Source organism: Canis aureus, chromosome 16 (assembly GCF_053574225.1).
Source record: "Canis aureus isolate CA01 chromosome 16, VMU_Caureus_v.1.0, whole genome shotgun sequence".
NCBI classification, from domain to species: Eukaryota; Metazoa; Chordata; class Mammalia; order Carnivora; family Canidae; genus Canis; species Canis aureus.
Window position 1 is genome coordinate 34,852,838 of NC_135626.1, and position 27,144 is coordinate 34,879,981.

Here is a 27,144-nt window from a genome sequence, read left to right on the forward strand (position 1 = left end):
GTGCTGTTTGGGGATAAACCTGGGTGGAGCTGCTTACTCTTTGGTTGGTCCTTAGCCATGGTCTATTGTGCTCACCAAGGAACAACCTTAAAGCAGAAAAGAGGCCTATCAGAGTGAGGAAATGAGAAGGGGGAGTATGCTTGAGGAGGGGATTACTTTAGTACCACCTCCCTGGGGAGAAGGAAGAGGAGAGATTGTGCCTGAGGGTATCACAGCAAACCAGCCCACTTCCCGCCTGATCCCATCCCAGGCCTGGTCCTGGGAGGAGTGGGTAGGAGGAACTTCAGGGGAAGCAACATGGTCATGTCCTCTGCTGGAACCATTTTTGGGGGAAGCCTGGGCTACAGCCCCCAGAATGGCCACTTGGCAGACTGCTCCCTGACTCTCTGGATCCAGCGTGGAGAGGCCAGATGGACTGAGGTCCTTTTAATGGTGAGGCAGAATGAGTGACAAATGGGCTTCTTTCCATGCACCTGGAGAGAGGCACACCCTCCTCACATCCTTTTCTGGTTCTTGGTTTCTCTCAAACCATAAACAGCAGCCAAGGATCTAGCTTTAGGAATACTCAGTCTGGGCCTAGAGTGGGTGGGGGCCAACCTTCATTGTCAGTACAACCCAAGACCATAGAGGCTTAGCTTCAAGTGGAAGGGTCCGGAAGAAAGTCTCACCTGGAGCAGAGGGTCATCCTGGCCTTTGGAGGTAGGCAGTTTTGGCTGCAGCTGCAGTGGGGCTTGTAGAGTCCTGTGGCTCCCGTCCAAGGACCCTCAGCTCTGCAGGCAGGAGCTTCGGGGTTTGGGGACACAAGCCCCACAATTTAGGATGTCTGCATGAACTTGCCACTTCGTTCTCTCAGGGCATGACCCCATATTCTCCACCTGCAGATTTTTGCAGGGGTGACCCAGAGTTTTTTGGGGTTCACCTTGGCTCCCTTCTTGTGGGGTCTCATGTACCAAGGCCCAGCTGGGAAGATTGCTGGGGGCATGTTTGTCAGCTCAGCACTGTCCCGGCCGGTCCCCTGGAGAAGCAGGAAGGGGCAGATGCAAGAGGCTGTTCCCTCCTACAAAGCGTTGTTGCCCCAAGGAGAGGAGGTGGCTGCTTCATGGGGTGGGCCAGCAGAGCCACAGTTGGGTGGTGGTGCAGGCAGTGACGGTAGGGCCTCCTCATGGCTTGGTAGCAACTGAGGAGTAAAGGCATTAACCATTTCCTGACCCACCAGCCTCTCTCCACCTGCCCATACATGCACATACTTTCTTCAGGCTTTGGCTTCTGTGTCTCCTCTCCCCCACTGATGTTCTTTCCTGGAAACAAGTCAAACCCTGTTGCTGTTGCCACCATGGAAACCCTTCCACAGGAGCCTGCTCTGAATCCCAGGGCAGGCCCCTCCTGGGCTGGGGTCTGCTGTCCTTCCCTCCTCCCAAAGAGGTGAAATGGGGCCTCTTTTCAAACCCTGGAGCTCTCCATCAGTGGCACTTTCCTCCTAGTCTGAAGGGCTCTAATTGGGCATTATGTGTAAGAGTAATATGAAAAAAAAGCTCTCTTCAAGGCACCTGTGGCTAGGAATGTTGAACATTCACCTCTGCAGGCCCAGATCCCAAAGCGCTGTGCAATCGGCTGGTGAATCAGCTTCTGCTGGTCCTTTTTTCAAATACTTTTGTAGCTGGGCAGGTGAGCCAGCTGCCACAGTGGCAGCACCACCCAGAATACCCTGCCCCTCTGGGAATAGCCCTATAATCAAGAAAAGCTGAGGGAACCAGGCAGGCATGCAGCTTCCATCTGGACCTTCCCCAGGGTGAGCCTCAGATTAGGGCACCACATGCCCTCCTCTCCCAGAAATCTAGGCATCATCCCATCCTTCCCTTAGCCACTCTAAGCCCCTGGCCTGGCTTCAGGCCCCTAGCACACACCTCTCTGCTGACTCCTGAGTGGCAGCCCCAAGAATCCTCCCTCAACAGCATCCCTCAGGAAGCTCAGCAGCTTTCCACTGCCTGGACCTTGCTGGGGAGTCCCATGGTGTAGAAGCAGGGAAGGGGGAAGTCCTGGGGAGCGTGAGGGAGGACTCAGTGAAGCTCCAGATTCAGGGTCAGTAAGTAAGAGAACAGAGCCCAGCCCTTCTGTCCCTATGTCACTCTCCCCATCCCCTTTAGTTCTCTCCAGTGAGACCAAGGAACAGAGCTCACTCAGCATTTCTGAGATGCGCTCAGTGTAGAGATACCACTCCTTTCTGGCCACCAGCTCATTTTCCTGTGGTCTGGCAGCCACTTCTGATGCCCTTCAGGGAGAGTCAGAGAAAGCCTCCTCCTCCTGTGCCCACCTCTCCAACCTCTCTGGCCCCTAGAATTGCGCTTGTGGGGGTGGGGGTGCGGGATACATCAGAGCATGTGGAGGTTGCAGGTCAGACAATTCCTGCTTTCCATATCCAGACTCCCATATGGTGCCCCGTCCCTGGGGAAAGGCCCGACAGTATTGTAGCCACCACCTCCCTCTCTCATGAAGTCAGTGCTCTAGACTTTCCCCTGGTTGCTCAGGAGAGGGTGTTTCCAGTTGCTTGGAGAGCTGGAATGTCTTAAGACCTTTGTCCTCACCAGCAGCTCCCAGCACCGGGTCCCCTTTAACAATAACAATAACCAGCCAGGATGCTAGCAAGGACTTTATTTTTTGTATCTGCAATTTTTTTAGATTTTACTTATTTATTCATGAGAGACCCACAGAGAGAGAGAGAGAGGCAGAGACACAGGCAGAGAGGAAGCAGGCTCCATGCAGGGAGCCCTTCACACCCTGAGCCAAAGGCATGCCAAGCCGCAGAACCACCCGGGCTGCCCTGGCAAGGACCTTTAATAACCCTTCCCACACTGCTGCCTTGGCCCCAAGGGAACCCAGGCCGGAAGGTACAGAATCCATAGAGTAGATTTGAAAGGCCTCTTCCCTGGCCAGAGAGCAGGGATTGGGGTAGGAGGGCACGAAGGGAAGGGTGGATGGGTAGGGTTACTTACGTACTGGCTGGAGCTCTGGAGCAAGTGGCAGGAGCAGAGACCCTAGCAGCACTGGGGCCCATGAAGGTACAGCAGCAGCAGCAGGATGGCCACAATGAACACCAGGACAAAACTGTCCTCCCCCCAGAGGCACAGTCAAGGGTCCAGTCTGCACGTGGCATGCATGGGCCCATCTCACCTCCTTACATCAGAATCCCACTCCAGAAATTAGGTAGTATTGACCTGGCTGGTCTAGCATCAGTTTGCCATGCAGGGGAAACTGAGGTGCAGGCAGCTCCCTTTCTGCTGCTGCACCAAACCCCTGCAGCAGGCTTATTTAGGAGAGCAGTGTAGCTTTATCCTGTCTCTTTAGCTGGGGAAGTGATACGTGTAAGAAGTTTAGAGAGGGAAGAAAAAAATAGTTTAGAGAGGGACAAACTTGGGGGGCGGGGAAGGAACTGCTGGCAGGGCTAGACAGCCTTAGAAGTGGGTCTGAGGGGGCCAAGGAGGACTCTAGGGCCTGAACTCAGACTCTGGTTCCCAACCCCTTCTCCACTATCATGGACCACGGTGTCCCAGAACTCGGCAGGTAAGGGCCCAGCCAAACAGCATTCTTCCCAAGTAGCTTGCTCTAGGTGGCCCTATAGATGAAGAGGCTGGGCTTCCGGTCCATGGTGAGAGGTCAAGGGTACTTCTGATCCAACCCTAGGACTCAGGACAGCAGTAGGTACTCCTCGGTGGCCACAACTATGGCTAGAAGGCTATTGTGCATGGTGATCTGTGCACGCAGAACAGCAGTGGCAAAGGGGTGGCAAGAAGGGGCATCAGCCTGGAGCCACCTTGAAGACAGCCAGCAGGGCCACTCCCCAACCAGGAACTCTGGCCCAGAGAAGCAAGTGCATTCAGACCAGAGCATCTTTGAGCAGGTCTCCAGGTTGTCAGCCTCTGCCTCTGCTCATCCTGCCAATATGGTGCCATGATCTCATGTCCCACAGAGGGCATTCCCCTCTGCGGGCCTGGCAGCCATGAAGATCCCTCTACAACTTTCATTAGAGGCTGGCAGGAATAGACTCAGCTTCTGGTATACCAGCCAGGGGAGCTCCAACTCACACCGACCCTCTGTACTTCTCCGTTCCAGATAACCTCCCAGCGACTCTGCCTCGACACTTCCCAGTGGCCCAGATAACTGGGCTCAGGATGCCAATTGGCTCTCTTCTGCTCTTGGCTCCCCTCTCTAAGGGAACTGAGGGGTCCAAGGTTGCCCTGGAATTCAGGCACAGGGGCAGTGGGGGAAAGGGGGACACAAAATAACAAAAGCGTCTGCCCAGGCTCTCCTCCTTCCTACAAAGGAATTCTGCAGCCCAGGGGGTCCAGCCTGCCCCAGCCACCCCCACCCCCATCCCAAATCCCACCTGCCCTGAACCCTGATCTTGACCCCATTGGCCCAGCCAGGGAAGGATTTCAGAGAAGGCTCAAAGAGCCCAAGCCTCCAGGCTGAGCTAACCTTCTAGAAAGATGGGGGTGGGGAACACAGCAACAGAGAAGCTGCACTTGCTCTTGCCTCAGTGGCTTGCACAAGGGAGAGGCTGAGAGAGGAGGGCCTCCACAGCCAAACCTGCCTTCTGAACCAACCAGGGGTTCTAGAGCCTGGAGCCTGGTCTGGGTTCCAACTCAGGAGGCTAGAGCCGTGCAGGTGAAGCTGCCCTGCAAATTAGAATCTCCTGGGGGAGCTTTGAAACCATACCTTCACTGCGTTCCCACCCCACACCAATGAACTCAGAACCCTCAGTCAGGATGCCCCACCACTGGGCTAAATGTGCAAACTCAGGACATTCACGGCAAAGGACAGTCATGAGTAATAAGTAACCAGGGCCTGCTGTGATGGGGTGAACGTGGCAGGGGCTGAAACAGAGAGCGCATGCCCCATCGAGGTCAAAAACAAAGCCTCTGGAAACTTGTGCTAACCCAACAAACAGCCCAGGTGAACACTGCCAACTGGGTGGGGAGTCCTCAGCCAGCCAATGATCTGACCATTACTACCTGGGCATAACATTACCTGGTTAATATCTTTTTATCGACCTAAGAGTTGATGTTAAAAAAAAAATTCTAGAGACTCAGAAGGGAGTTTCAGAAGTTCACAAAAATAGCAGCCAGAAAAATGTCATCCTAGTGCCTAACCAAGCACTGTTTCCTAGGAGGTCTTTCTGTCAGCTCTTTCCTGGCGACCTGCCCTAAGGAGGGCAAGGGGTGATGTGAGTGGTACACAGGCCTCCTGCCTCCGTCGGGAGCCTGCTGCCACCGCCTGAGAGCTGTGACTTCGGGCTCATCATTTCAGTTTCCTGATGTGCCAGATGCAGATAATAAAAGTGCTAGCCTCACAGGGTTGTGAGGCTTCAACGAGATCCTGCGTGCAGGGTCGGCACTGGCTGAGCAGACAACCCCACCGCCCTTCCTGGCGGTCAGGGGCGCCCTCTCCTGGCCACTAGGAAAACGAGACATGTGGCAGTCTAGGCCGGAATGAAACTCTTTGTTCCCCCAAACAGAGCTGAGCAAGAGGCATGACCCGCTGATGGATTTTTTTTTTTTTTAAAGATTTTATTTATTTGAGAGAGAGAGAGAGAGAGAGAGAGAGAAGGAGACTCCCTGCTGAGCAGGAGCCCCATGCAGGGCTCAATCTCAGGACCCTGAGATCATGACCTGATGCCATGACCTAAGCAGCTGCTTAACCCACTGGCACTCCTGATGGGAGGATTTTAAAGATCCGAGAAACCTTCACTTCCACATTCAGTAGTGTGAAGGGCTGATGCAGAGCCCCTGCTGACAATGGCAGGAGACCTGGAGGGAGAAAGGGCTTGGCAGAGGAGGGAGGCTAGACAAACCTTTCCAGCATGGCCCTCCCAGGGCTTAGGATGGTGGCCAGGGACCACTCTTGTCCCTAAAGCTCCAACAGTAACGATCAGCCCACGGCTGGGGCTGTCTCCATCCTGGAGGATGCACCATAAGTCAGAGCTGGGCAGGACAGTGAGGAGGGCTCATGGGATGGGCCCCTGGTGATGCCAAAGGCAAACACGCTGACCTCCTGTGGAGCTGCTGGGTCAAGACCCTTGAGAACTGAATTGGCTTTTGCACTGGTCTACTGGGTGGCAATGAGCGAGTGTCCAAGCCTCTCTGGGCCTGTTTAGCCCTCAGAAAAAAGAGGGAGCTGTTTTAGATGGGTTCTTGCATCCCTCTTAGTTCTTGGATTCTAAACCGTTCCCACTCTAGGGGAGTGAAACCTCCACCTTCTCATGGCTACCAACACATACCAGTGAAGACGTTCAGAAGGCCAGACAGTGACAGCTTCCCAACACTCAGGAGGAAAAGACACAGAGGCTTGACTTAGAGAGATAGAGATATATTTCTTCTGTTGCATATTTCAGACTTCACACTGAGCTTCAGGCACAATGCTGCTCTAGGTTCTTCTGAGAGCCCCGACAGAGTCCTCTTCCCACACTGCTCATGAGGGCTCGCCCCTCCAGGGCGGGAGCCCAGGCCCTGCTTGCAGTTCTGGGTACCTGGGAGACTCTGTGTTGGTCTCAGCAGGCCCTGATGCCCTGCCTTGCCTACCAAGGGGCAGGACATGCCGGAAAGCCCTTGAGCCAGCCCCACCCCTTCTTTTACAGTCCCCTGGCTATAAGAGGAGAGGCTGTCTCGCTAGAGTCCAGCTCTGCAGCGCTCCCCCAAATCACCTGTTCTCCGGGCCTCAGAGCCTGGCATGGCACTTGTACCCCTGGAGAGCTTCAGCCATGAGCACCACAGGCCCAGGCGGGGGGTGGGGGGGGAGAGACGAGGCCCTGGAGATTGAGGCCAGCTCAGCCTCCTCCAGAGCAACAGCAGATGGGCTCCTCAGGCCCCTGCTCCCCAGAGCCATGGCCCACTTCCTGGGGCTGCTCTGAGTCCTATTGCACAGTTTTCATTTCCAGTTCCTCCCCCTATCACCCATTAAAAACAACAACCAAAAAACAAAAACCAAAAAACCAAAAAACCAAGAAACCTAGAAGGAAAGTGAGGAGGAGCGGGGCATGAAGGCTGGAGCCCTTCTCCCCACATTCCTGCCAACCCTCTGGTCCCCAGCAGAACCATCAGCAATAAGTACCACGCCCACCTTCCCTGCCGTCTGCTCGGGTTCTTAATGGCTGGCAGGGACGTACTGCCTGGGCCTCTGGTTCTTGCCTGCTGCGAGGGGAACACCCCTCCATTGTCTGTAAGGTGCAATTCCCCGGGTCATCCGGAGGTGTTGGCTGGGGCCCTGCTACCTGAGTCGCCCGTCTGCTTTGACAGGCCCCAGCTCTGATTTGGGGTCGGGGAACACAGAGCTCCAGCTGGTCAGTCTGCAGAGCTCCAGGGAGGGGCAGGCGGAGGGGCCCATGGCACACAGTCCGGCCACAGACCAGAAGCCACTCAGCTCCCCATCTGTCCAGGCCTCAAGTGCCGGGCCTGTGAGCTCTGCGTGCCGGCGGGCGGCCTCCTCTGCGGGCTCTGGCTGAGGCAGGTTCAGGATGCCACTAAGGCCCTGGAAACTCTGCTCCATGTACTCGTTGTGGGGTGGCCCGGCGTGCAGCCAGCTGGCATCATCTGGGGGGTGCAGAAGAGGCAGTAAGTGAGCCCCGCCTAACTGATTACATGAAGGCCAGACCCTGGCATTCAGGTCTGGGCACCCCAGCTTCTGTCCCAACTTGAACACAGAGTCACAACTCGCTGAGTGACTTGTGACCTTGTGCTAATCCACAGAACTTTTTATACCTGTAAAACTGTTAGTTTTATAAAATCAAGACCATAATCTCTGAATTCCCAACTTGACGATTTGGAAGAGTGGATTCAAGGCACTTTGGAAGATAAGGTAACTTTCCCATAATGGTCTGGTCTCTGTCCCCTATGCCCCTTCTCAGCTACTTCCAGTGGTTCCCAGAGCCATCAGGGGCCCCACACTCAGGCCCTCCTAGCTTTGCTGGCCTTCCTTCCCACCAGCCCTTATCTCCTACCCCCTCGGCCCAGTTTCCCTCATGCACCAGATGCCTGTGGGGTTTGTCTCCTCAGCTTAGAATAGCCTTTTCTGTCTATAAAATTCCAGCTCATCAGGGCTCAGCTCCAATACCGGCCTGGTGGAACGCTGGCCTCCATTTGTCCCCACCTCCTGCATCAGGCTGGGAGTCCCGGGAGAACAGGGGTGTGGCTCGTCTGCTCTGGATCTGCCACAGCACCCCCAGTACCCCATCTTTGTCTGGGTTACCCTTGCTCTGACTCACCTTCTCTGTGATAGGACATAGCCAGAGCAAGAAAACATCTACCTCCCTATTGAGCACCTACTGTATACAAGCCACTTTTACCCATATACTCATCCCTAATATCTCCCAGGAGGCAGTTGTATTAGGCCCTCCTTGAGGGAACCTGAAGCCTATGCCTGTGGGGAGGGCCATGGGACCCTGCCCACCCAGCCACATGATGGACTGGGTGGCCAATCGGATCAGAAGGCCAAGTAATCTGCTGAGGATAAAGGCACAATTAAAGTGTCAAAGCGATATTCCAAAACCAAGTCCACCTGGCCACCAAGCTTGCCTCGCTACCCTAGCACGGTGTGGGGATCCTAAGGGACAGACCATCCAGGCCCCAACCTTGCCTCTTCCCCTACTCGAGGGTCAGCTCTGATGGTCTGCCTCTTGGGGTCACCAGCACAAACTGTATCCTGTCTGGCTTCTGGGCCTAGATCCTTACCTTTCCTGAGAGGTAGTTTGCGGTTGAAGGTCAACGGCAGCACGAGGAAGCGGGTCTCACCCAGGGGTTCCCAGAATTGAAGCAGTCGGACAGTCCAGGCCCCGGGCCGCAGGGGCCGGCTCAGTGGGGGCTTGTACTGCGTGACCTCGGTGTCCGCGTCTACCGCAATGTCGTAAGACGTGGCTACCACGTAGGTGGGGTCGATCCACACCACAGTAGCTGTGAGGTTGGGGCCCCGGGCCCAGCGCTGCATGGCTACAGGCTCATCCAGTGGCCCCAGCAAACCCCCAAAGTTCCGGAAGAGACGCTCTTTGGGGTCCCACTCAGTGCCAACCTGTAGGGAGGGAGGCAGCTGGGCAGGAGCCGGGTGGAGGGGAGGGCAAGTCCTCTCTACTCTGCTGCTGCCTCTAACTCTGCATGAACTTGGGCCAGTCACTGTATCTTTCTAGGCCTCAGTTTCCCCATTTGCAAAAGGAAGAGCTTCGACTAGGATTTTTCTAATATCTTTCTCCGCTCTGAAATTTGTTCTGGACTCCTATTCTGGCTTGTTCCATAGTGGTAGGGGCAGTAAGGCAGAGATGAGGTTGGAGGCTTTGCCCAGAGACCATCCCCACATGAAGCCACGGCCTCTGAGAAAGAGCCAGAGGAAGGACACTCCAAAGCCTAATGGAATCTCCAAGTCCCTCTAGAAGAAAGCCACTGTGCTTTAGAAGACTGGGCTTGCACTGTAGGGCAACTACAGTCTCTACCCTGCTCACTGCATGCCCTCTGTGCACCCCGGGGTGGGAGGCCCTCCTCAGCGTGCACCTGCCAGGGAGACACTGGCTCCATTGCTGGGAAAGAAGAGCCCGTGCACCCAGTCCTTATCCCTCCCTTGGTGTCTGTCCCCCTCTCCCCACTACCCTGGGTCTTGCTGGGGGTCAAGAGAAAGCAAGGGGAGGGCCTGTCCCACCTCCAAACTCTGGAGCCGGCTGGCCTGGTCACTGCGCCCCAACAGCTTCAGCGACCCCTGGGGCATCAGCCACATCTCAAGCGTCTCTGCCGGCCCCTGGGCTGAGGGCTGCACCGCCTGCGTCACCAGGTAGCCCTGGAAATGGTCGTCATAGAAATACAGGTGCACGCTGGACGGCAAGCCCCTGGGCTCAAACCTAAGAAGGTTCCAGCAGGGAGAAAGGGAGATGCCATCAGCACACTCGAGTTGGCCTGGAGTCCCAGGGAGGGGGCTCTGGGGAGTCCCCCATCCCTAGGCACTTCTTTTGCCCCAGATCTCGCACCCACGGCACCTATGTGCCTGGCTCTCACTTGTTTTGTTCTATTTGCATTTTCCCCTGCTTCCGACTGGGGGCTCCCTGGGGCTCCCTGGCTCTTTCTGACTGGCCTCCCCATGGAGTGCCACACCCTGAGGGCCTGCGATATGTCGAAGGGAGGTCTCACCTGCAGAGTGGGGTGGCCAGTGGGGGTATAGCGGTGGCAGCATGGCGCAGGCTGAGGCGGGCGAAGGCGGTGTAAGCGGTGAGCATGACGTCACTGAGCCCACCAGGGCCATCGGCTGCATCATAGGTGTTCTCCCAGTAGGCCTTGAGGGCCGGCGTGCCCGGCGGGTAGCTGCCATACAGGTGGAAGTCCAGGATTTCCAGTACCTCCTGGTTCACAGTCGACTCAAACTTCCGGGCGAAGAAGGTGGGTCTGGAGACTTGCTGGAGCAGGAGAGGCAATGGGGATGAAGGGGTCTGGAGGTCCCAGGCGGTGTAGCTAGGGTTGGGGGGGGGCCCTCCTGGCACCTAGCAATCAGGGTCCCGGGACCTTTCCTCCTGCCACTGGAGCCCCAGCACCCCAGGTTCCCCGAGGTGCTCACCCTGATTCCTTTCTCACAGACAGAGGCTGGGGCCAGGATGGGGCCGGGGGCTGGGACAGGGGGTCCTAGGAAAGCACCTGCAGCCGGAGGAAGTCCTGCGGCTTGAAGTCGTTGGGCGAACAGCCACACCAGTCCACAATGTGCTTGTACTGGCACTTGCAGCCTAGCCTGCGGTTCCAGTTGGTGACGCGCAGGTTGTTGTCCACCAGGCTCTCGCAGGCCGGGCTGTTCTCCAGCACCGTGTGGAAGAAGGACTGCGGGCGGGGTGGAGGGTGAGCCACGGGCACCCCGTCCCACGGCCTCCCTGGCCCGGCTGGGGATGTGGGTTACCCACCTCGGCAGGGAGCAGCGTGTATGTGTAGAACTGGCGCAGCTGAGCCACGAGCGGGTCGTCTGTGTATACCACATACTCCACAAAGCTGCGTGTCAGCACGAACCAGTCGGAGCCGCCGTCCACCACGATGCCTGCTGGGATCTGCCGCTCACCCAGGCGCCACATGTGTGAGTCACACTCATGGAAGAGCCGGTCCAGACCCTGTTTCTTGATGAACCTGCAGATGGCAGATAGGCCATGATGAGAGTCATGGGGGGTGGGGGGGTTGGGGGAGGCTCTCTTGTGTGCCTAGGAACCAGCAGGCCTCAATCTGGGTGGGCTTGGTTTGTAGGCTCTACAACCTGGCTGCAAGCAGGGCAAGGGGGGGGCCTCCCCGACCCCTCACCTGGAGTTGTCCCGGCCATGTGACTTGAGGAAGTTCTTGTCTCGGTTCTTAGACAGGAAAGCCACCAGCTCCTCGTTGGTCCTGGGGAGAGGATGGGGCATGGGCAGTGTGTCTAAGGGGACTGGCTCAGGCCCAGGGCACACTCCCCACTGGCACCCCTCTGTCTTCGCCCTCTGCCCCTCCCTGCCTCACGGACAGCTGTCCTGACCACATGCCCTGCCCCCAGATGATGCTCTGCGGTGGTGGGCACCTACAGCCCTCCTCCGCCCCTTGCCCTTTGACCATGTGCCCCATGTCTGTCCAGGCCTCTGCTTACTTCCTAGTCTCTTGTCACTCTCAATCCTGACATCACCTTCACCAGCCCCTCCCCTTAAAACGAGGCTGTGGTCCGGGGAGCAGAATGAGGCCTGGGGGAAGGGAAGGAGTCAATCAGGCCCCTCCCATGCCCAGGACCCCCACAGGCCACCTTCTGCTCTGGAGGATTCAGGGCACTGCCCCCTACCTGGTTGGGTAGTCGGTGGCACTAAGATTGATGAAGAAGTCCCAGGCCCAGCCAGGCACCTCCAGCAGGTCCTGCATGCTCCGCAGATACATCCGCAGCAGGCTGGCCCCGCCCCAGATGGTGACCATGCGCCAGGGTGTCACCCGCACATTATCATATTGCCGGGCCAGCTCCACCACCTCGCGGTGCAGGTAGTTGGAGCGCTGCGGGGGTAGGTGGGGGTACTCAGCAGTCGCAGGGGGCCCCCCCACTAGCATGACAACCTCCCCACCCCATCTCCAGGACAAGTGACATGTAATGGAGAGACTGCAGGGCAGGGCTCCAGCTCCTAAGGGGCAATGTCACCTGTGTTGGCTGTTCTCCACATTCTAGGTCTCCTCTCCTATCTGTGGGTCATCTGAGCAGATCAGAGAGCCTGGCTATCTGTGACCTTCTGGGTCTCGATGCTACTCGCTCAGATTCCTGTGTTGTCCCCCCAACAGTACCTTGTCTACATGGATATAAAAGAAATGCTGCTCATGGTAGACAGCCTTGAGGAGACGCTTTAGCTGGCGGATGGCACGGCCATGAACCACCAGCATGTAGGCGATTCGTACTGGGGGGCCGTCCACGGGCTGCTGGGCCCGGACCTCGTCCCACTGGATGCCGGGGTTCATCTTCCCTGAGAGGAGAGAACAGGGCATCAGTGAGGCCCCTCCCCAGGCCACAGGGTGGCAGGGAGGCGGGAAGAGGGACTGCCTGCCTTCCAAGGAAGGACCCTGGACTTGGAGCCTGACACTCCCTGGTCCTAGCTCTGCCCCTGTCGCCAGCTCAGCTAGGGAGGTGGGCCCCTCTGAGCTTCCCTCCTCTGAGGAACGAAAGTGAGGATCCCTGCTGTGCCACCCCCCGGGGGTTACCACCCCTCCGCCCAATGCCTGTCTCTTATTCTTACCAGCCAGCTGGCAGTGCCGGGGCACAGCCTTGGGCATGAGGTTCCCGGCCTGGTGCAGGCACACCACGTTGGCGATCTCCTGCTGGCACTGCTTGGAGCTGGCCCGGGCCAGTGCGGACAGCGCGTCCTTGCCCACGATCTCGCACTTGGGGGTGAAGCCATTGTCCGTGGGCTGAGGGGCGCCCTCCACACTCCCCGTGTCTCCATGTGGTGGAAAGCCAGCCGCCCCGACCAGCGCCTCCCCGGCTGCCGCCCCGCTCAGGTTCTGGCGGCCGGGGGCCTCCGGGGGCGGGGCCGGTGGGACCCGGCGGCTGGCCCTGTGCCGGCTGGTGACAGCACGGACCACCTTGGCCACGGGCATGCCCGGGCTCTCAGCACGGCCCCGCCAGCGCCCATGCCTTCTGCCTGCGCTGCCGCGCCGCCCGGCTGAGCTGTCCGTGTCCTTGGAGCCCTCGCCGGGGTCCAGGGGCCGTGGCTTCCTCTGCCTTCCTTTCTGTAGAAGACAGGCAGACCCAGGTCACAGGGACAGTCACTGTCCTCCTGCCCTGTAGCTCCTCTGCTGGCCTCAGGCCTACAAGACCCAGCCTCACCCTCTGCCCCGAGGGGTGCCATTCATTGGAGGACTCTGCACAAGGAATGCCTCCCCTGGGAGGCCTTCCTGACTCACCAGGGAGGAGGTGCCATCTGCCCCGTGGCCCCACTGCCCCACATCCCCACATGCTCAGGCCACAGGGCACTGTGTCCACCTTGTACTTTTGATTCAGACACTGCTCTTTTTTTCAACAAATATGAAAGTGAAGGTCTGCATATGTCACAAAAGAAAGGCATGGAGACCCTGCAGAGGACTCAGGAGTCCCGGCCAGGCCCCGGGTGGGGACAGGGAGGAAACAGGAGGAGACAGGAGGAAAGCATTCTACCAACTGCAGCGTTTCCACGTGGCAGTGCGGAGGCCATGAGAGCCAAGGGGCCTCGCCTGCTGGGGAGCACGGAGGGGAAGCCTGAGACCCTGATGTTGGTTGGCTTCTCTGGGAGCCAGAGACCAAGGTGGAGTTGGAGTGCGTGACTCTCACCGGGTTCACACCTACGGATGATGTGTGTGTGTGGGCGGGGGGGGGGGGCAGGAGTCGGCAGGCCGAACCTGAGATGTCAAGCCAGCCTGCCCCTGGTGTTAGAAGGGACAGAAGGGAGAGCTTCAGACAACAGCGCAGCCCGGGACAGCCTTGGCCAGCTGGTGGGAACCGTGCAGACGGCCGGGAACCACTGCCGCACGCAGGCACTGGCCGGAAGGCTGAGGCAGGGCCGCAGGGCACCCGCGGCCGGAGGCTGCTACCTAACTGCTCCTCCTCGAGGTGCTTCGTCCTAGAAGGGAAATCCCGGCTGCCACACCCGCCTCCTGGCTCCTATGTCTCTCCTCCAACCAGGTACTCCCCTAGATGGCCCAGCACACCTGACTCCCCCTCTCCCTGTCCCCCTTCTCGGCACCCCTTCTTTTTGGACCAAATCCCACCCATCCTCCAAGATCCAGCTCCAAGTCCCCAATGTGAACCATCCCGTTTGCCCGGGAGGGGAACATTCCTCCAGCAGGCTGGGCTCCCAGGTGAGGGACCGTCACCCCAGCCCCATCTCCCCCTGTTCAGCGGAGTAGCTGGCACCCAGACGACATGTGGCTCCTGTCTGCTGGCTGAGATGACTCCCCCAGGCTGCCGACCTTCTCTGAGCAGGTAGGGAAGGAGGTGGGAGCGTGAACGAGACAGAGAGTGAGCTAGTGTGCTGGAAGGAGCTGTGAGGGCCATCTGCCGCGCCCTCACCATCCCCTGGGACCCCTCCGTGGGCCTCCCCACCCACGCACCACAGGCCTCGCCTTCTCTGGCCTGGCCTCTGGACAGACAGCATGACCTGCTGGTCCATAGCAGCCTCCTCACTAGACCCCCAGCTGCCCTCCTGGGGCTTCTGCTGCCTCCCCGGCTGCCTTGGCCCACTCTCCTTGGTCTCCCCAAGGCCACTCTGGGGCCCTTCCTGACCCTCGCTTCCCGGGGGGACCTGAGTCCAGCCACTCTCGGGTTTCTCCCTCTGGCCTGGACTTCTCCCTTGAACCTTCAGGTGTTTAAATGCCTGCCTGCCCCTTCAATATCTCCCTTGGGAACTTGATAGACCTTTCGAACCCACGAGTCCAAAAGTGAGCTCCTCCACTTCCTCCCCGACCTGTTAATGGCGACCCTCTCTTTCAGTTCATTGGGGGGAGTCATCTTGACTCTAGTTTCCCTCAGACCTCACATCGATCCCTCACCAGTAAGCCCTGGTGGGGCCACCTTCATGATACATCCAGAGTCTCACTACCTCTCCCGACCTCCATCACCACCACCCCTGCCCAGCGTCCCTGGTCCCCCTGCTCCTCCTCTGGCTTCCTGATGGTCTATTCCCATCACAGCAGCCCGTGTTCCTGTTAAAACAAGCCCCACCTCACCGCCCCTCTGCACCAAACCACCCATGGCCTTCCCTCCAAGGGCAAACCCCAAAGGCCCTCCAAGAGCCTACAGAGGCTCCGGGAGCTGTGTCTGGCCACCCCTCCCTTTCTGATCTCATCTCCTACTAACCTCTCCTCACACTCACTCTCCTCCAGCCACAGCGGCCTTCTCAGTGTCCCTCCACACTACCTGCCATGCACTGTCCCCTGTGCCTGGAATGCCCTCCCCTAGAGGTCCCCACCACCCAGGCCTTGCCCCCTTCAATTCTCTGCTCAGATGGCATCTTCCCACCAAGGCCCACCCTGATCCCCTGGGTGCAAACTCCAGCTCTCCTTCATCCTCTGCTTCATTTTTCCCACAGCACTTACTTCCTTCTCTCATGCTAGAAGGTATTTATTGCTTCTGTGTTATTCTGTGTCTCTCCACTCACGAGAACGTAATGTCCATGAGGACCGGGCTTGTGTTGTTTTGTTCACTAATGCATTCCAAGAGCCCGGAAGAGTGTCTGGGAATGGGAGACACTCCATAAATATTGGCTGAATGAATGAATGAGAGTAAAGCTCTTGGTACAGGCTCAGCATTCCATAGATGCTGACACCATTATTATTATTATTATTATTATTATTATTATTACTATTACTATTACTATTACCATCACTGGAAAAGGATTAGGACATAGTCAAATGGGAAGTCAGGAGAGGCGCCAAGGCCCTCAGACATTTTGGACTCCATTGGGTTGAGTTTTCCCTGTTTCTCCCCCTGCTCCTGTCAGAGCACAGGAGGCACCTCGAGTGTCAGGCTGACAGCTACCTTAGGGCCAGACTCCCTACTCCACCCAAGCACCTATGCTTTCTGTGTACGGCACCCAGCCAGCCCTCTGATCTCTCGAGAGGAGCCCGATGAGAGCTAGGGGCGTCCACCCCCATCTGAGGAGACACTACAAGAGGGAAGGCAGGGTGGGAGGAGGAAGATCTCCCCACGCACGCTGGGGAGGGCAGCCAGGAAGGGTGACTGCAGCTCCATGGGGCTGAGTGTATGTCAACCAGGTGACATCTGACCTGGCTACATGGTGGGCACAGAAAGACATTCCTGAGCTTAGGTGGCTAGAGATGGCAGAGAAGCTGTGGGCTCTTGGGTGGAAGCTGGTACCAGCAAGACAGGAAGCTGGTCAAGAGGGCAGGGCATGGGGCACACGGCCAGGCTGGCTGCGGTGGGGGACAGGATGTGGGAGGAGATGGACCGCTTGGTGTCCTGCACTGCAGCAGGGCACCGGCTGATCCTGAGAAGGTCAATCCCAAAGAAAGCTGGGGGACCTGAGGATAGCAGTGACAATGGGGCAGTGGTCCCTGTTGGATGGCCAGCCCCCACCTCCCCCTCCTCCCACCAATGATCATATGGGCATTAGCAGGGCCCCATACTTGTGCTTCCAAAGGGACTTTCCCCAGTAGCCCTGAGGTCAGGGTGCCCTTTGATTACTGGCCCTCTGACCTCTGGCCTGGGTGCCTTCAGGCCTTCGAGGATTCCTCTGCCCTCTGAGGAGGCATTCAAAGTCCTGGCCACTTTGCAGCTCTGCAGTCCTCCTTGGTACCCTTCTCTGAGCCCCAGAGACAGAGAACACAGAATCACTTACCCCACACCCCACCACCTTCAGACTTCTCAGCCTGTGTTTAAAGTAAGTGGTGAGACCATGTTTGTGAAAGCTTTTAAAACCCTAAAGTGGCTCTTTGGATGTTAATGGTCAGCCCTAGTCTCCACTCTAGCCCCTGCACAGATGGGCAGAATGTGCATCTGAAATGCACATCTGGCCCCACCACCCTCCTGCTTCACTTACAACCCCTCCCTCGGGGTCTCTAGGATGTGCCCCAGACTAGCTCTTGAACCTTCTTCCCGAGAACATGCCACACCCTCCTTCCCCTTCCTTGAAGACACCAGCCAGCCACGCCCATTCTCTGCAGGGCCTCTACCCAGACTCTGTCCCCCTTGTCCCCAGGATGACTGGCTTCTTCAGCACATGTGCTGCTTCCCAGCAAAGCCTCCCCCCATCACCCAGCTCCACCAACCCCCTTGATACCGAGTTTCCTTTCCACTTTCAGGCTCTCCCTGTGTACCAATTGCCCTCAGCGCCTGGGCCTCCTTGTCTACGTTGTTTATTTCTGTATCGGGATCCCTGGGTGGCGCAGCGGTTTGGCGCTTGCCTTTGGCCCAGGGCGCGATCCTGGAAACCCGGGATCGAGTCCCATGTCGGGCTCCCGGTGCATGGAGCCTGCTTCTCCCTCTGCCTGTGTCTGTGCCTCTCTCTCTCTCTCTCTCTCTGTGACTATCATAAAAAAATATATATATATTTCTGTATCCCCAGTCTTAGCCCAGTGCCTGCTAGGAAGTGTGAGTTAACAAACATTTGTTGACTGACCAACTAGATGGATGAATCCCTATTCCCAGTGTGCACAGCCAAGATAATATTATTTACTGGTGGCTCAGTGAGCACCAGGAACTCCTGTAAATACTTCACGAGCATCATTTTCTCTTGATCTTCATGATCACCCAGTGAGAGAGGTGCTACCAGTCTCCCCTCTTGAGGAGGGACACTGCCGAGGACACAGAAGGAGGTTAGGAGACATGCCTGTGGTCTTACTGCCACTTAGCAGCAGTGTGGGAAGAGGACCTGGGATGGGGAGGCGGGGCAGTCGGTCGCATGCTGGCGCCCACTTGCCTAGGCACCCTTCCACAATGCCTGGCTACCCCGAGCTTGGACGATGTGGCTGCTGAATGGGTCCAAGCACTGATGGCTGCCTGGACTGCACAACCTTTAGGTCACTGAGGATCTTTTCTGTTCCAGTCCAGTCCAGCCCTAGCAGCTTTTGCCAGGAACCTGGACGAGGAGGTGGGGAGGTGGGATCCCAACTACTCTACTGCCCCAGTTCTCCACCCCAGGCTGTGGGCAGGGCAGCAGGGATTCCAGGCCTGGACAATCTCTTGGCCCATTCAGAGACTCACAGACTCAGGGCCATTGGTTTCTGTGAAGCCTCAGATGTTGTGTCATGGCCCTCGCCAGAGTGGTCACCGGCCTCTGCTCACATACTCTGGGGTCCGAGCACTAACTGCCTTCGGAGAATGTCTCAGCTGCTCAGACAGTCTTCTTACACTGACCCCCAAAACACTTCTCGTCCTCCTCCTCCTTACTGGTCCACACAGAACAAGCTCACTCCGCTCGGGTGTCACAAAATCAGCCTTTTCCTGACCCCATTCAGCTCCTTTTGGAGTTATGGTCTCACATGACTCTGTTACAGCTCCTGCACCATCCCAGCCTCTTGGTTCTCTCCCAAAACACAAGGGCAGTCCTTCTCCCAGTCTCCGCAACAGGCCTTCCAGACTGCCCAGCTGTAGGAAGGGTAAGTGGACATGGAGGCTCCCTGGCCTTCACACTGCCAGGTGGAGAGGCCCAAGAGGACATGGCAAGCAGAACGTCTGACTCTCCGCCCTAGAGGCACCAGAAACAAGGGGGTGGGGGTATGGGCACAGAAGCCCTGCCCTCTGGCCCACAGCTTAGGGCCAGGGTTTGGCCTAACTCCTGGACCTTCCAGGATGGCACATACCCCACTGGACCCTTCTGGACCACCCTGGTAGGGGACGTGTCTGGGCCTCCAGCTGAAAGCAGCCAAGAGTGAGTGACACTCTCAGAGCAGGGACCTGGGTACTGAGCTGGACAGGTTTGTCCCTTCTCTGGGGCCTGAGGCTCTGCTAACCCAGCTGATGCTATCCCCATTCCCTAAGAGCTAGAGCCCACCCACCCTCCCTTCCCTAATGTCCTGGGGCTACTCACCAGCTCACTTCCCCCAGTCATCTCCTCCTGAAGACCCCCACCTTTCTTCAGACCCCAGGCTAAGAAAGCCATGCCCGGGGGACACTCCAGTTCTCTCCCTTGGGGTCACTCCCTGCTCCCTCAGTTGCCGTACTGACTTCCAGCCCCGGGCTCCACTTCTCCAGCAGTGGCTGCCGCTCAGGCGCTGCTGGGCGCGGACGCCCGGGGTCCCCCGGCCCCGCTCCTCCGCCCACGACGCGCACACCCCCGCCCCCTCCCAACTTCAGAAAGTTTGGCCTGGGGCTCCCCACCTCCGAGCAGGCTCGGGCCCGGCCCCGCCTCCCGGTCCTGCTCCCGGCGCCTGACCTTCAGAGCTCCCCGGTCCGGAGACCACCGCACCAAGCCCCGCTCCGCCCGCGCGGGCCCCCGTCCGCCGCGGCCCGGGCCTCCGGGTCACGCACCGCCCCCGCGCGCAGTCCCCGGGGGCCTCCTGGGAAAGGGGCGCCAGGGGGCCGATGCCCGCTCCCGGCGGCCGCCCGCGCCGGCACGCACGCGGCCGGTGCCCCACTTCCCGGCCGGGGCCGCCCGCAGCCCCCCCAGGACCCCGCGCGCCCCCGCGCCGGCCTGCCCGCCCGCCCGCCCGCCCGGCCGTCGGAGCACCTCGCCCGGCTCGTCCTCCTCCAGGCCGCTGAAGCTCCACACCACCAGGCCCTGCAGCAGCAGGATGGCCAGCGCCGTGGCGATCGCCAGCTTGTAGCGCCGCACCAGCTTCTGCACCCGCGCGCTCGCCACCATCTTCCTGCCCGGGACGCGGGGCGCGCGCCCAGCCCTGCAACCCGGCCGCGGGCGCGCGCCTGGGCGCGGACCGAGCCGGCTCCCCCCGCCCCAGGAGGCGGGCCGGGCCGGGGGCGGGGCCGGGGCGGGCCGGGGGCGGGGCCTGGGGCCGCGGGGCCGCCTCCCCCGCGGTGCCTTCCCGGTCTTCGCCGGCGGCGGCTCCTGCACGCGCTCACCTGCTCGTGGGCAGAAAACCGGCCGCCCGACCTGCCTCGCCGCCTGGGGTCGCGGGCTGAGGGTGGGGGTGGGGGTGGGGCAACTCAGCTCCGTGCCGATTAGCGCTCCGCCCCGGGCGCGCAGAGGATACTAGAGCTCCCAGGAACCGAGATGGGAGGGGTTGTGTAAGCGCGACAGGCCCCTGCTGAAAGCCCTGGAGGCCTCGCTAGCTGGGCAAAGTCTAACCCCCGCCTTGATTGCACGCGAGGCCTTGCACAAAGCCCTGTTTCGTCTCGCCTCTTTTCATCCTAAGGGTCTTTTGTTTTTTTTAAGTTATCCACAACAACTTTTTTTTTTTTAAGATTTTATTTTTTATTTATTCAGAGAGAGAGAGATTGGCAGAGACACAGGCAGAGGGAGAAGCAGGCTCCATGCAGGGAGCCCGACGTGGGACTCGATCCGGGTCTCCTGGATCACACCCCAGGCTGCAGGCGGCGCTAAACCGCTGCACCGCCACCGGGGCTGCCCTCATCCTAAGGGTCTTAAGACCTCTCCTAGAGCCCTGGTTCCCAAATTCTAGGGTGCATCGGAAGCACCTGGAGGACTCGATAAAACAGATTGCTGCTCCCCATCCCCAAAGTTTCTGTTTTAGTAGGTCGGGAGTGGAGCCCCGAGAATTAGAATTTTCAACAAGTTCCCAGGTGATGCCGATGCTGCTAGTCTGGGACTACACTTGGAAAACCATTAGACCTTTGCATATCTGTTTTGTGTGCCAAGTGCTAGCAGCTGTTCCCTGCCTCCGTCCTCTTCTCTGTCCATGGCATCCCTCCCACCAAGTGTTTCCCCAGCACTGCGCGGTGGAGCACTAACTATATAGACAGGTGTGATTTCTCTGGGATCATGCGTTATTCACCTTTGAATCCTTGAGCTGACATTGGACACCCAGCAGTGCTCAGTAAATGTTGCAAAAGAAAGAGGAGGTGAAGCCCAACTTGCTGTTTAAACAGCTGACCCTAACAGTTTTTGAGGGTCTGGCATGTTCAAGCACCGTGTAGACAAGGTCTGGGTGCCAGCAGCCCTCCCCTGAACCTGGCATACCCACGGAGAGAGGGAAGAGAAGCCAGAAAGCAGTGCCCATCAAAGCAAGGTGCATGCCCAACTGATGAAGCCAAGCAGCATGAGAACGAAGCAATAAAAAGAGCAAACCCAAGATTGAGGATTTAAAATAAAGACTGTAAGATCCACTACAGAGCGGTCTGGAAGAAGAAATAGTTTTAAAAAGTTTTTTGTTTTTTTTTTTTTTTGTTTTGTTTTGTTTTTTGTTTTGGAAGGCAATGTTAAAGGGGTTTGGAGGTTGCCAGGCCATAAACTTGGTGAGGGAATTCTAAGCTGTGATGCGAACAGGAGATCCAGTTATTTGGTGGCACTTAAATAAAACCTCTTTTAATCATCTCCAGCCCCTTTGGTATTTGTAATCATTCCATTCTTAAGCGTTAGTTAAATGGGAGAATTGTAAACAATGTTTCAGATGACAGTTTGGCTACTTAAGAGACCCTATACCTCAAGGATTTTGGAAAACATCAGTTGACATGCCAGCAATTGATATGTTAATTAAATATTGATCTTGTGTGCTCATTAAATCAGGTTCCCTAGGGACTTCTACCTGCCAATACTGCCCCCCCACACACACACACAATGAAAACCATAGCTCTATTTTCCACTGATTATTTATATTATATTCATTATATAACATTTAAAACAGAAAAAATAAGGAATAAACTAAAAGTCACCTATAATCCCATCCCTCAAGATAATCATCATTAATATTTTGGTGACCATCTTTTCCTTCATCTGTTAATGTGTTTATGATTTCGGAGGGATAGGGTCATATTACACACATAGTTTTTAAATATTTTTAAGTATTTTTCTCCCTTTCCCCCCATGTTCACAGCTTGGTTTACTTGCTTGCTTCTTTCCTTCATAACTTCCTTCCATCTTTCTCCTAATAACTCACACGCGTGTGTGTGTGTGCATGTGTGTGTGCACAGACACTTTTTTTAAAAGTGATCATTTAAAAAGCTGAATCATATTATGTTCACTTCTCTGCATCTTGCTTTTATCCCTTAACCATAAATACATAATAGAAGGTCCCCCAAGTCAGATGAGACAGATCTAATCCATTCTCTTTTTTTTTAATTTTTTTTTAAGATTGATTTATTTACTTATGATAGAGAGAGAGAGAGAGAGGCAGAGACACAGGCAGAGGGAGAAGCAGGCTCCATGCCGGGAGCCCGACTCAGGATTCGATCCCGGGACTCCAGGATTGGGCCCTGGGCCAAAGGCAGGTGCCAAACCGCTGAGCCACCCAGGGATCCCCTAATCCATTCTTTTTTTAAAGGCTGCATAAGAGTCTACCCTTTCTTGAATGGGCATTCACTTGGTTTCCAGCTTTTGCCACTATCACAGGCTGTAGTAAACCTGGTTCTATGCAAATCCCTATGCACTGATGCTTTTATTTCTAAGGTGGGGTTTCCCACGGGCTTACCAAGAAAAGAGAATTTAAAATTTTAATAGCATTGCCAAATTGTTTTCCCCAAATGCTCTGACAATTCACACTTGTAACAGCAATGAACAAGCCTATTACTTTCCTGCATCCCTTCCAGCAGCAGGTATTATTGCTGTTTTTAAGTTTTGCTAATCTAATAGGTGAGAAGTGACCTCCTTGGCTGTTTTTTTTTTTTTTTTTTTTTTTTTTAGATTTTATTTGTTTGAGAGTGAGAGAGAGAGCATGAGCAGGGAAGGGACAGAAGCAGAGAGAATCTCAGGCAGATGCCACGCTGAGCATGGAGCCCAATCCTGAGATCATGACCTGAGCTAAAATTGAGTCAATCGCTTAACCAACTGAGCTGCCCAGGCACCCCTACATTTAGGCTTAATCCACTGGAATTTGTTTTGTATATGGTATGAGGCAGAGGTGTGGAAGTCTTTTTTTAGCACTTATAGCTGATCACTCTCTCAGTGCCCGTTTAGATTTTCTAATTTTTGTAACACACTTATTACTGAGGTATAACACACATAGATCGATTTCAGTTGAACCATAGAAAATTCGAGGTTCATTGCAACCCACTGTCTCCTCTTTCCTTTAGGTTCCCCCTATAGCTGCCATTGTGCTTTTTTTCTTTTATTGTAGAGGATTCTTGAAAATACAAAATAGCTCCTTAGAAAATCAGAACAGGAAAGCATTTTTTAAGTTTAAGTGGGCTGCTTGTATGAAATATTCTTTCTTGTGTGAAGGCTTTCTCCTTAGAGTCTTAGTTTTAGGAGCTATTTATGAGACATGGATACTGAATGTTTTCAAATGCATTTTCAGCAGCTAGAGTCCAAACTTGACTTAGGACCAGAGGGCATGCAGGCCCCTGCAGTAAAGCCCCGAGGCTATGCCTCCAAGCATCTCCTGAGGCTCTACCTCCTTGCCTTAATCTGGTTTCCTCCTGTCTGTCTAGTTCCTTGGATTGACACTTCACTGGGCTGTCTGCTGGGCCTGCTGCTGGCCTCACCCCCAGATGCTACCTTTGGGACATCCCCTCCAGTCCATGCCCAACCCAGCTCCAGATCCCTGGGCTTCTGCTTGTCAAAAAATAAGTTCTAACATCTATTGAAATGATCATATGGATTTTTCTTTTTTTTTATATGGATTTTTCTAATGTGACCTGTTGAGATGATGGATTATTTAAAAAGTATCACATATCAAAACATTTTTGCATCTCTTAGAGTAAGTATAACTTGGTCTTAGTAGATTTTTTAGTCTTTTATTTTTTTTTAATTTTTATTTATTTATGATAGTCACACACAGAGAGAGAAAGAGGCAGAGACACAGGCAGAGGGAGAAGCAGGCTCCATGCACCGGGAGCCCGATGTGGGATTCGATTCCGGGTCTCCAGGATCGAGCCCTGGGCCAAAAGCAGGTGCCAAACCACTGCGCCACCCAGGGATCCCTAGTCTTTTCTTTTAAAGATTTTGTGTATTTATTCATGAGAGACACAGAGAGAACGAGAGGCAGAGGGAGAAGCAGGTTCCATGCAGGGAGCCAGATGTGGGACTCGATCCCGGGTCTCCAGAATCATGCCCCGGTTGAAGGCAGGTGTCAAATCACTGAGCCACCCAGGCATCCCTTAGTAGATTTTTTTTTTTAAAGATTTTATTTATCCATTCATGAGAGAGACAGAGAGAGAGGCAGAGACACAGGCAGAGAGAGAAGCAGGCTCCATGCAGGGAGCCCGCCACGGGACTCGATCCCAGGTCTCCAGGATAACACCCGGACGAAGGCAGGCGCTAAACCACTGAGCCATGCAGGAAGCCCCCCTTAGTAGATTTTTGAAAAAAAGGATTTTAGTTATTTATTCATAAGAGACACACAGAGAGAGGCAGAGACATAGGCAGAAGGAGAAGCAGGGGCGGCCCAGGTGGCTCAGCGGTTTAGCCCTGCCTTCAGTCCAGGGCCTGACCCTGGAGACCTGAGATCGAGTCCCACGTCAGGCTCCCTGCATGGAGCCTGCTTCTCCCTCTGCCTGTGTCTCTGCCTCTCTGTGTGTGTGTGTCTCTCGTGAATAAATAAATAAAATCTTAAAAAAAAAAAAAAAAAAAAAAAAGGAGAAGCAGTCTCCATGCAGGGAGCCCCATGTAGGACTCAATCCCAGGACTCTGGGATCACACCCTGAGCCAAAGGCAGACACTCAACCACTGAGCCACCCAGGTGCCCCTAGACTTTCTTTTTTTTTTAATTGTAACATAGATTGACTTGAACTTACTAGTATTTTATTTAGGACTTTTGCATCTATGTTTACAACAGATTGTAACATGGTGTAGATTGACCTACACCAGAAGCTGCAGAACTGGTGACTCATAGGACTTGTATATTTGAGCAGCACAGGGCTTTGAAATGTTTGGTTTTGAATTCCTGATGCTGGAAAGCACACTCTGGTTCCTGCGGCTCCCACTTTCCCTTGCCATTTCACACCTAAGCAATGCCACTCATTTATATTACTTTCTGGCTTATAGTCACTTGTATTTGCAAACCCTGGTCTATGGTTTTCTTTGCTCTCTCTCTCTTTCTCTCTCTCTCTCTTTTGGTAGATTGAGAGTTATATCAGTTTACAACACAAACTGAGAAGCATTCTTTATTCTGTGCTTGAAATAATTTATACAACAATAGACAATGCTGTTCCTTAAACATTAGAAAAGCCTTGTCAGCAAAAGCATCAAGTATTTAGGGAGCTAATTCTTTGATAAGTTCTATTTTTTTTCTCTTGGTTATTGGTCTATTCAGAATTTTGTGCTTCTTTTTTGGGTCAGTATTGTAACATGTGAGTCTTTTTTCTGGTGAAGAATTTCAACACTCCACTATATTTCTCTTATTTAAAAAAATTTTTTTAAAGATTTTATTTATCTATTCATGATAGTCACAGAGAGAGAGAGAGAGAGAATCTTTTTTTTTTTTAAAGATTTTATTTATCTATTCATGAGAGAGACAGAGAGAGAGGCAGAGACACAGGCAGAGGGAGAAGCAGGCCCCATGCAGGGAGCCCGACGCGGGACTCGATCCCGGGTCTCCAGGATCTCGCCCTGGGCCAAAGGCAGGCGCCAAACCGCTGTGCCACCCAGGGATCCCTATTTCTCTTATTTTTTAAAAAAGATATTATTTATTTATTCATGAGAGACAGAGAGAGAGGCAGAGACACAGGCAGAGGGAGAAACAGGCTCCCTGCAGGGAACCCTATGTGGGACTTGATCCCCAGACTGGGATCACGCCCTGAGCCAAAGGCAGAGGCTCAACTGTTGAGCCACCCAGGCATCCCTGTTATTTTGTTTATATCATATGTCAACAGTATGAATTATTCCAAAAATGAAAGGATCACATCTCTTTTATTTTTCTGTTAAGCCAATTGGGAGCCCATATGAAATATTGGCTTTTTCTTTGGTCTTCTGAGTTGTCTAAAAAGGCTGTGGTGGACCCATGCAGTTCACAAAGGGGTTGTCAGCTGGGCTTCTACCCCTAAACAGGAGAGCACTTTGGTTGGAACATTCTGCTCCTGCAAATCATTTGACTGCCACATGGAGTCACTGTAGGAAGCTGATCAGTAATTAGAAGGTCCCCAAATGTGCTTTTCCTCTTTTGATCCACAGCCCTGCCCACTCACTAAGCCCAGACAAAATGCCCATTACTTAAACTCCCAGGGTTGTGGCTTCAATACTCATTTCTTGACCTCCCAAACTCTCTCTGCCAGCATGTTTTCACTGTGAGAAGTAGAAATTCCATCTCCAAGTGACTGAAACAAAAACATTAACATGAGGAAGGTTGGAAAGTTTATGCTTTGACATACTCCCTATGTTCCAAACACATAGTAAGAGAGAAAAAGTATAAACAGCCTTAAAAAAAAAACAACTGGATAAACATCTCAGTGGACAAGAAAGAACTAACTGGAAACCACGGTGGTAAGTAGGGCCAAAGCCAAAGACCTTTAGGGTAGTGGAAGCTAAAATGTTGCACATGGGATAGCAGATAGAGCTAGACCCTCTGGCTGAAGTCATGGACTGGAGTGAGCCCCCCTGATGTGTGAAAAAAGGCTGAAAAGAAGGCAACTGACTAGCTCTTAGGAGCCATCGCCAAAACGGTGAGCCTGAGGCAGAGCAAAGGGCAGAGCAAAGAAAGCCTCACAGTCAAGAATTGGGTGAAGCCATCCCCTAAGCCCGTGACCAAGTCTGTAAGACCTTCACATCAGTGAAGAGCACAAGTTCATGGCTGCCATCACAAGACCAGTCCTAGATTTGTCTTATGCATACAATCACAAAATTAAATCAACCAGATAGAAAGAAGGGAGAGAAAAACAGAGCATAAAGTAAAAGCAAAAACTCCCAGCCATAAGGAGACTATAAACCAAAATTCCAAAGCATATGAAGAAATTAAATGCTAAATAAACCAACCATTGAAATATGCAATCACAGATAAAATTCATTTTTTTGGATTAATCTGGCAAAGACTGGAAAATAAGGATGTTCAAAGATAAATGAGGACATCATTCGACAAACAGGAAATTATGAAACAATGCAGATGAAAATAAACTGAATATATAGAAATAAAATATAAGCAATTATAAATCCTGGAA

General features: G+C 54.6%; 1 protein-coding gene across 1 annotated transcript; it reads right to left on the reverse strand.

The window, feature by feature from the left end:
* Positions 1-6,347: 6,347 nt before the first annotated feature.
* Positions 6,348-19,842, reverse strand: XYLT2 (xylosyltransferase 2). Its single transcript, XM_077852793.1, has 11 exons — positions 19,652-19,842; positions 12,728-13,220; positions 12,282-12,457; positions 11,797-11,999; positions 11,295-11,375; positions 10,910-11,126; positions 10,653-10,829; positions 10,155-10,417; positions 9,673-9,868; positions 8,721-9,054; positions 6,348-7,583 (listed from the first exon to the last, which is right to left on the reverse strand). The coding sequence occupies exons 1-11, from the start codon at positions 19,784-19,786 to the stop codon at positions 7,261-7,263; spliced, it is 2,598 nt and encodes an 865-aa protein (XP_077708919.1). The 5' UTR covers positions 19,787-19,842; the 3' UTR covers positions 6,348-7,260.
* Positions 19,843-27,144: the final 7,302 nt, after the last annotated feature.